This window comes from Garra rufa, chromosome 6, assembly GCF_049309525.1.
Source record: "Garra rufa chromosome 6, GarRuf1.0, whole genome shotgun sequence".
NCBI classification, from domain to species: Eukaryota; Metazoa; Chordata; class Actinopteri; order Cypriniformes; family Cyprinidae; genus Garra; species Garra rufa.
The window spans coordinates 22,406,179-22,415,382 of NC_133366.1; the positions used below are offsets into that span (position 1 = coordinate 22,406,179).

General features: G+C 34.6%; 1 protein-coding gene across 1 annotated transcript; it reads left to right on the plus strand.

The window, feature by feature from the left end:
- The first annotated feature begins 6,615 nt into the window (after positions 1-6,615).
- hmgb2a (high mobility group box 2a) lies at positions 6,616-8,831 on the plus strand. The gene is made up of 5 exons (XM_073841550.1): positions 6,616-6,719; positions 7,427-7,585; positions 7,771-7,919; positions 7,996-8,170; positions 8,258-8,831. The coding sequence occupies exons 2-5, from the start codon at positions 7,439-7,441 to the stop codon at positions 8,432-8,434; spliced, it is 648 nt and encodes a 215-aa protein (XP_073697651.1). The 5' UTR covers positions 6,616-6,719; positions 7,427-7,438; the 3' UTR covers positions 8,435-8,831.
- Positions 8,832-9,204: the final 373 nt, after the last annotated feature.

The following is a 9,204-nucleotide window of genomic DNA, read 5'->3' on the forward strand; positions in this document are numbered from 1 at the left end:
TTATTGATGCATTTGTTTGAAACACAATCTTTTGTAACATTATCAATGTCTTTCCTGTCAATTTTGATCAATCTAATACATATTTGCTAAATAAAAGAATTCACTTCTATTAAACACACACAAAAAAGATTTGAATAGTATTTGGTTTCTGCATAAATATACCACAACTGTTTTCAACAATAACAAATGATTCTTGAGCAGCAAATTAGCATATTTACTGACTTCTAAAGGATTATGTGACACTGAAGACTGGAATAATGATGCTGAAAATTCAGCTTTGCATCACAGGAATAATTTACATTTTAAAGTATATTTGAATAGAACATTGTTATTTTTAATTGTAATATTTCACAATCACAATGGCTGCTAAAATATATTACATAAACTACATGTTAAAATATATTACAATTTATTTGAAACTATATAATTTTACATTATTAGTGTTTTTCCTGTATTTGTGAGCACATAAATAACCTTGGTGAGCGTAAGAGACCGGAAAAAAATGAATTAGTAGACAACAGCAGAGCAATCCCCTCATGTCATGCTACCAAAATGTTTAAGGGTCGTGACTGCATAGATTTACTAAAGGACTGGAGAAGATGCAACAAAGTGACACTTTACAGAACCATGTTTTGGAGAGCAACTAGTGCAACGTGGGCTGTCTCTGCAACTTGGAACTGCTGTGCTGTTCACGGTAATTACAATATCTGACCGCTAGAGAGCAGCGTTTATGCTACAGATTTGATACAGAAGGACGGTTTAAATATTTGCATATATTATAACATATGTGACCCTGGACCGCAAAACCAGTCATAAGGTTAAATTTTACAAAACTGAGATGTATGCATCATATGAAAGTTCAATAAATAAGTTTTCTATTGATATATGGTTTGTTAGGATAGGACAATATTTGGCCGAGATACATCTATTTGAAGATCTGGAATCTGAGGGTGCAAAAAAAAAAAAAAAAAAAAATAAATAAATAATTCCTGAGAAAATCACCTATTACTAATCAAAAATTACATTTTGATATATTTATAGTAGGAATTTAGCAAAAAATCTTCATGGAACATGATCTTTACTCAATTTCCTAATGGTTTTTGGCATAAAAGAAAAATCAATAATTTTGACCCATTCAGTGTATTTTTGGCTATTGCTACAAATATACCCCAGCGACTTAAGACTGGTTTTGTGGTCCAGGGTCACATATAATCTAACTAGTTCAACTTTAAATACATTTCTTCAGCTTTGAATTAATAGTTTTGTATTTCGCCATCATTTTTTTATTCCAATAAAGTCGTTCGCAGTACTTCTTTCTCTCACTAAAGCCTTCAACAACACAGACCGATTTTCATTTTCTTTTTGGCTTCAAATAACATTTTTGCAATGTTGTGATTCTCCTCGCAACTAGTTGGCTTGCGTCATGGCTTATAAGCTTTAACAACGATTTTTACAAAATCCCTATGGGAAAAAATACTTAAAAACAACAACAAAAAAAAAAACTTCCGGAACCGGCGGTGCAACGTCAACTCTGCCTAATTAATATTCAGGACCTCGTCTTTATCATTGGAAGGTTACGAAGCAAGATCAGCCTTGCTTAATTAATATTTATGAGCTCAGATTAGACATTGTAGGCTTTAGGAATTTCGCAAGAGGGCGCCAATTTAAGTTTACAAGCACGCTGGATCCGGTCAGCGGCGGTCAGTGAACAGAGGCATCTTTGTAGCTATTTTGAACTATCTATTAATATATGCACATGATCAACAGAAGTTGTTATTGTTTGTTTGGTTTCCTTCGTCAGCGTGGTAGACAGATGTTTAATACAGTAACATGCAAAAGGTATAGAAAATAGATATACGTTTGCAAATCTCCAGAGTTGGTGAGACGTAGCAATGTAACGATTAAGATAACTGTGACTAAATAATGGAACTGGACATCGACTGTTTTTAGCCTAATAATTTGAAAGAAAGAGAGACACTGAGTATGAAAAGCTTATTATGATTTAAATGTGTTACAGACACACATTTAGAAAAAAAATCTCTTTTGTAGTTTCATGCAAGAAATCCTGAGCCTTGAGAAAATAGTTTGTTGGAAATCAGTGTTCGGAAAATATATAAATTAATTGAGTACGACAGATAGATAAAATGGATTCACATCCCACCTCATTTTATCGGCGCTATAGCCTACTAGGGGATGTTTATTGAGTTTCATTCTGTTTTACCTCAGGGGAGACAATACAAAGTATGAGTCACTGTTTTGAACAAAGCCTCCGTTAGGGGGCAGTATTTGAAATGTAACGCATTAAATGGTGTCATTGTGATGGTGTTTTCTATCTGGCAAATACAATTAAACTTCATTTCAACTGGGTAATGATTAAATAAAAAATACATATATAAACTAATAGGGTTCAGTTATATGATAAACTTATATATAATGGGGTTCAAGTGTCTGAATCCACACATAAAATATAATTTAATCCTTAAAGTTTAAAGTTGTCCTCTCCCCAGATTTGTCACTACCAAAACACAGTAATATATAATAATTTAATTACAAGGTTTATATTGACCTATTAAGATTTTGCTTACATCTTCCTTGTATATGTATGTATGTATGTATGTATGTATATATATATATATATATATTCCATTTTATTTAATAGTTTTTATAGGTAAATCTTTTTAAATATTTTAAGTGTAATTTATGAAATTTCTTGTATTTTGAAACCAATTTTTGTTTGGAAAAGGCAAAAGGTTGATGATACTGATTCCAAACTTAAGGATTCATTAGTTTGAATATATACTGAACCAAACACTATCATAACATCTTAGTTGATAATTCAGTATACTTTATTTTTGACAAAACATCCCATGTCTCGGTAGTCACAGCACTTTTTCGTTAGTGACATTTTGGTAGTGACCACATCACATTACAGAATTTTAACCAAAGCCCTTTTAAGGTATTCTAAAGTCTTTGATTTTAACTCACATACTAAAACATAGCCTACTAAAATGCATAACTGTATAAAAATGTTATTTTCCTCAAGTAAAGGATTGTGTGCTCCTTTTTGTCACTACCGAAACAATGATGACGTTTTGCTTGTGACGGTTTCAGTAGTGACCATTTTATGGAAAACCCCCCAAAAAACAAGGATGTCACTATACCGAAACTTCACCAAAGGTTTCGGTAGTGACAATTTTAGATACATTTGAACCTAGCTCAAAGATGCTAATAAGCACATGGTTACATAGCACTGTTCTGAACAGTTGTACACATATAACCTAAATGTTATGGAATAACTCCCCAAAAAGTGTGCTTAATTGCAGAAAAAAGGTGTTCAGTAGTTGCTTAAAGGTACAGATTTTCATACTTTTGAAAACAATTTCCCTCAAAATGATGGGACCTATGAGAGAGAGTGACACAGGAGTAATTCCTAAACATAAATTTAGGGGTGTAGTTAAAATCAAATAGTCTTAGCCAATGGACTAAAACACTGTTTTGATGACGTAAAACTTTGCTTTAAAAAAAAAAAGTCAAAAAGATATTTTTAAAAACAACAATGAAAAAAAACAAAAACAAATCTATATTGTTTTCATAAGTAGGGGTTAGGGTTTGGGACAGTCAATTCCTCCAATTGAAAGTACCCAATAAATGATGATTATATGCATACATTAAGCTTACTGATTTTGTAAATATTATTGTTGGTTTCAATAGATAATAGAAAAATCATAAACATCTAAGATATAAATCCTAAATGCTTTTTAAATGTGTTTTTGTTGTTGTGGGACAGCAGTTTGCACCAATTCTGTAGAATGGCCAAATATAATTAAGCAAAATGAAATATTGCTAGGTCAATAATTGAAATAGACACTGTTAACACTTCTAAACAAATGTTTAGATGTTCTTGCACCTATTGGAACATTCTTAAAATCACACAATCAGTCAGGTTTTGCACAAAGCTAATGTGTTGCTGACATAAAAAAAGCAACAGAATTTTTTTTTATTCTACTTTTGTGTGTATATATATGTATATGCAATACAATCCTGCAAAGAGGCACTGCTACTAAGCTTGCTGTGCAGTCAACCAAAACTAATTATAGCACTCTTCACATTTCCGATAAGAGTATCGTTTTGGTTGGTATCAGCATGTCAGCTCTTGCCAGATCTTGGAGCACTCTATAATAGCACCACGCCACAGATGCAAACAGGATATGCTTCATGTACAAATCTAAACGGAAGGGCATGTTACAAAAGACAGATGTTTCACCTGTACATTTTTCTATACATACGATTTGCATTAAGTCTAAAGAATGACACATAGAGTGACAGAGAATAACAAAGACGAGAAAACCAAGAGCTTTAGTTGTTGTGCTTGACATTTGGGATAGAAGCACAGCTATACATACTTAATATACTCTTTCTACTTCAGAATTTCACATTTAATAAATGTTAATGTAATTATTTGTAAAACATACTAGCAATTTCTCTAAAGTAAATCCTCCAGCAAAGGGTTATTATTGTTCTACTCAGTCCTCTTATTTGACCACAGCTCAGATTTGAATTAGCCTTTCAATCATGCCTTTTGTGCTCAGGGTACTTACAGAGCCATTTGGCTAAATCTCCAGAACTGTTTTACACTTCAATTGTCCTAACCTATTCAAATCCAGTGGCAAAAGGTGAGATGGGATTCAGGAGAATGTGAGGTGTTGTTTTAATGCTCATATATAGGTGGCAACAGTGTCATGCTAATTCATGCTGATTTCTTCATTTAGTCATTCACAATTGCTTCTAAAATATGTAACTTTGTACAAAGATATCCAATGTTCATGTAATGTCAGTCATATTTAGAAAGCTTGTATAAACACAATTTTGTTCATATAAAACATTTCCTAACTACTGCAGTCATTCTTCATACACATTTCTGTTCCAGTTGTCCATCCCCCCCTTGGCCTTTCAGTTGTCTGAAGAGAACAGCTGAGAGTGTTTTCTACAATGAACCTTTATAGCCACACATTGGAACTGGCTTGAACTGCCCATACCAAGATTTCAGATTAACCTAAACAGCTAAATTAACTGCTATTTTTTTTTTTTTTACATCACATTGGCACATTTACATGTATATGTGTGTTATATGATATTAACACTGGCACACATTTGTAGCATTTACTTACAGACTGGTGAGAATAGCAAGAATCGCAGCTAACAAGTTTATATGTTATGTTGCTTATTATGCTATAATAATAATTCAACATTGTTTATATATGTGACCCTGGACCACAAAACCAGTCTTAAGTGAGACTTTTATAGTCTTATATATACTTTTAAGTAAGATTTATACATCATCTGCTGAAATAAGTTTTCAATTGATGTATGGTTTGTTAGGATAGGACAATATTTGGCCGAGATACAATTATTTGAAAATCTGGGTACAAAAAAATCTAAATATAAGTTCTATTAAGTTGAGTTTTGATATATTTACGGTAGGAAATTTACAAAATATCTTCATTAAACATGATCTTTACTTAATATCCTAATGATTGTTGTAATAAAGGACAAATCTATAATTTTGACCCATACAATTTATTGTTGGCAATTGGTACAGATATAGGCCTACCCATGCTACTTATGACTGGTTTTGTGGTCCAGGGTCACATATTAAGAATCAGAAGAAAATTAACGCGTGTTATTATCAGTTTTAAGAATGCTTTCCTGAACTATGCAATTTTTATGTGTATATGTAATTATTGTGTTAATGTAATCTTTTTATAATGCTTCAACACTTTCTAATAACCAATAGTACTCAAAAATAAACAAAAACGCCTTGCCCTCACAAAAGGTCAAAGTATCACGTGATCATGTCTGTTTATGAACACAATAATAACGTCACCAAATGTGTATATTACAGGGCAGCAATACTTGCACATGTAGAAAATAAAATATATGCAACATGACATATTCTCAGTGGGAAATTGGGGTTACTATTTCTTTTTAATAAGCAGTACATCTTAATAAGACTAAAACTATATACTTATATATAAGAGACATATAAGAGAAATTTGACTTTTAAGTACAGCTTAAGGCGAATAACAGACAAGGTGGGTGAAAGGTAATTTAAAAATCGCAATGGAATTGTTTTAACCTACATTCCAACGTCTGAGGAGGTGTGAGCTGCAAGACTACAGCCTCGACACCCAAGGCGTGCCGTCTTCAAACTGGCATCAACATAAACGTCAGCCTTTGTCTAAACGGCGCGATATTGTTTGAATCACCACAAACTTTACCACATGGTTTTGTTTGACACGGAGATGATCCCTCAAACACTTTCTCTCAGCGTGTGCAACCTATCATATTTCTTAGAAAAAGTGGTTTCGACATAAGAATAAAACTGAGGTGCATTTTTCTGATTCAAAAAAGACTTACCGCTCATTATTTTAAATCCCCAGTTCAACCAATAGCTGACGAGATCAGTAGAATCGTCATCTGGATCTAATTTTCCTGAAGAAACTTGACTGCGGCCATAGACAGCCAATAGGAATTCAATACCGCTCCTACAGCGTTGCCGTTTCAAATTTGAACTCGTCCCAACCAATCAGACGAGAGCTCTGAGGGTGGAGTCTATGGGCATTTAATCAAGTTTGTGCGCCTTGCAGCACAGCGACAAAACAGTTTACAACAAGACTAACGTTACGTACATTTTGTCGAGCAGTTGAGGCTGATTATAGGTAAGCACGTCTTGATTTATCCGATAGAGCTTTTTAATTTTATTTTTAAATTAAGCTTTTATCGCGCATGTCTAAAAGAGATATTACATGGTTGTGATATTTATTTTGTGCAAATTGAGTATTTTGTACTAAACGTAAGATTAAACTATTATTATAATTTAAATTAAGTAAAGTGGTGTTTGTGAGAAATTGTGTTCGTTTCTTATTTGTAGCGTTGTTGGTTTCGTGAACGCGTAGATTTCAAAGGATTTTGCCAGCTTAACGTTAGTGATCTTGTGAAGTTAAGAGCGTAAGCAGCCATGACTGGCTGGGAGTTTGAGGTCGTAATGGAGCGCAGCGCCCGTGTACCGAGCCTGAAGCAGCTAAAAGTTCTCTAAAGTTGTGTACCCTGCTATTTCGATGAGTTTATTGGCTTTTTAACACGTAGAAACTGCAACTATTCGTTCTCGGGAGACATTCTAGCCCATATTTCCTGCAGTTTAGGCGGGAAAACAAAATGGAGGGACGCTTATTGTTCTAGTTGAGTGATCTGGTGGAAACGAAGCAGGAACTTGATCGGATTAACTAGCGTTTAGTGAGCGATCGTTTCTCCGTTGCTTAACCAGTTTACAAGCAACAATACATTAACAGGGTTTTGACTAACAATACGTACTGATGCTTTTTAAATAGTTTTTTAACACTTTTTTTGTGGTTTTTATCACTTTTAGCGTATTACAGCCATGGGTAAAGATCCTAATAAGCCCAGAGGAAAGACGTCCTCTTACGCGTTCTTCGTGCAAACCTGCCGGGAAGAACATAAGAAGAAAAACCCAGGGACTTCGGTGAACTTTTCAGAGTTCTCCAAGAAGTGCTCTGAAAGATGGAAGGTGAGTTGAACAGAAGGGCTGCCTGCAATGTTTTTCCGGGGGGTGGTTGTTGTTGTTAGGGAGGGGGTGGGGCGGAATTACACGACGCATCTGTTACTCAAGTGACTGAGGCAAATGTAGGGCGGGAGGATAAAGAGCCACACACTGCGCCTGGCAGAACCTAATCATAGTCTCATGTTTTTCAGACCATGTCCTCAAAGGAGAAGGGCAAGTTTGAGGAAATGGCCAAAACCGACAAGGTCCGCTATGACCGGGAGATGAAAAACTATGTGCCTCCTAAAGGTGCAAAGGGAGGGAAAAAGAAGAAGGATCCAAATGCTCCCAAGAGACCCCCGTGAGTAGTGCACAAGTAATCTCATGATCTTTCTGATGTTTTGACTTGTTTAATTTTCTTTCTCCTCTACCATCAGATCTGCTTTCTTTGTCTTCTGCTCTGACCATCGTCCTAAGGTGAAGAATGACAACCCTGGCATCTCTATTGGTGACATTGCGAAGAAACTTGGTGAAATGTGGTCCAAGCTTTCACCAAAGGAAAAGTCTCCATATGAACAGAAGGCCATGAAGTTCAAGGAGAAGTATGAAAAGGTAATGGTTTCCCCAATTTTAGATACATTAGGTACTTTTTTAGGTGCTGTTTTTTGCTCGTATTAACGAATAATAATTTCCCACCAGGATGTTGCTGCGTATCGCGCCAAAGCAGGAAAAGCAGATGGTGGCAAGAAGGGCGGACCTGGCCGGCCAACAGGAAAGAAGGCAGAAGCCGATGATGATGATGACGATGATGACGACGAGGAAGAGGATGACATTGATGATGAGGAAGACGAGGATGAGGACGATGATGACGATTAAACTATCAGGAAAAAAACTTGAGCTGAGTTGTTTGCAAAACAATGTGAATGCATTTTTTAGCATTTAAATTTTCAATACATGTACAGAAATGTGTATAATTGAATACATATGGAGGTCATGTGCTGTTTTGTAAATGTAACAGCTTTTTTTTTTAAGCACTGCTTTTTGTCTTGATAGCTGTGGTTGCTTTGGTTTCTTTCCCTGTTTCATATTATTTCTACTGCCATTTTAAGACAAATAAGGAACAATTTGAATTTGTGTAGTGTCAAGTTTTAAAACGAGCTTTAAAGTTGTGTAGACTGAATTTTTGTTTTTATTATTATTAAATTTTGTATATTATGACCAATTCCCCTTTTCACTGTGTGCAATTTTTGACTTATTAAAGAATTTTGCAGAATTTCTGTGTTCTCAGACCGTGTTTCATAGCAGCTAGTGCTCACTGAGTGACTAAGATTATTAAAAACCTTAATGGACTACGCACAGTATATTACTTTTTTTATGGTTTTTAAATTTTTTTTTAGTTTTTATTTAGAGCTGTTCTCTATGTACTCCTAGTTTTACAAACAGGTGCAACTCTAGATTAAGCATGGGGAAAAAGGTATTTTTATTAAAGAGTTTTGTACTTCTAATACATTTTGAAATAGGTCAAAACCTTTCAATGTCCTTCAAGCAAAACAATACTTGTTCTTGTCTTAGGATAACTTTTGAGACGCATCAAATGTTGACTACTGTAAATGTGATGGTTGTAAAATCATAGGGCATAACTGTCA

Coding starts and splice junctions, on each gene's coding strand:
- hmgb2a (XM_073841550.1), top strand. CDS start 7,439: ATGGGTAAAGATCCTAATAAGCCCAGAGGAAAGACGTCCTCTTACGCG. Junction 7,920..7,995: donor AATGCTCCCAAGAGACCCCC/GTGAGTAGTGCA, acceptor CTCTACCATCAG/ATCTGCTTTCTTTGTCTTCT. Junction 8,171..8,257: donor TCAAGGAGAAGTATGAAAAG/GTAATGGTTTCC, acceptor ATTTCCCACCAG/GATGTTGCTGCGTATCGCGC.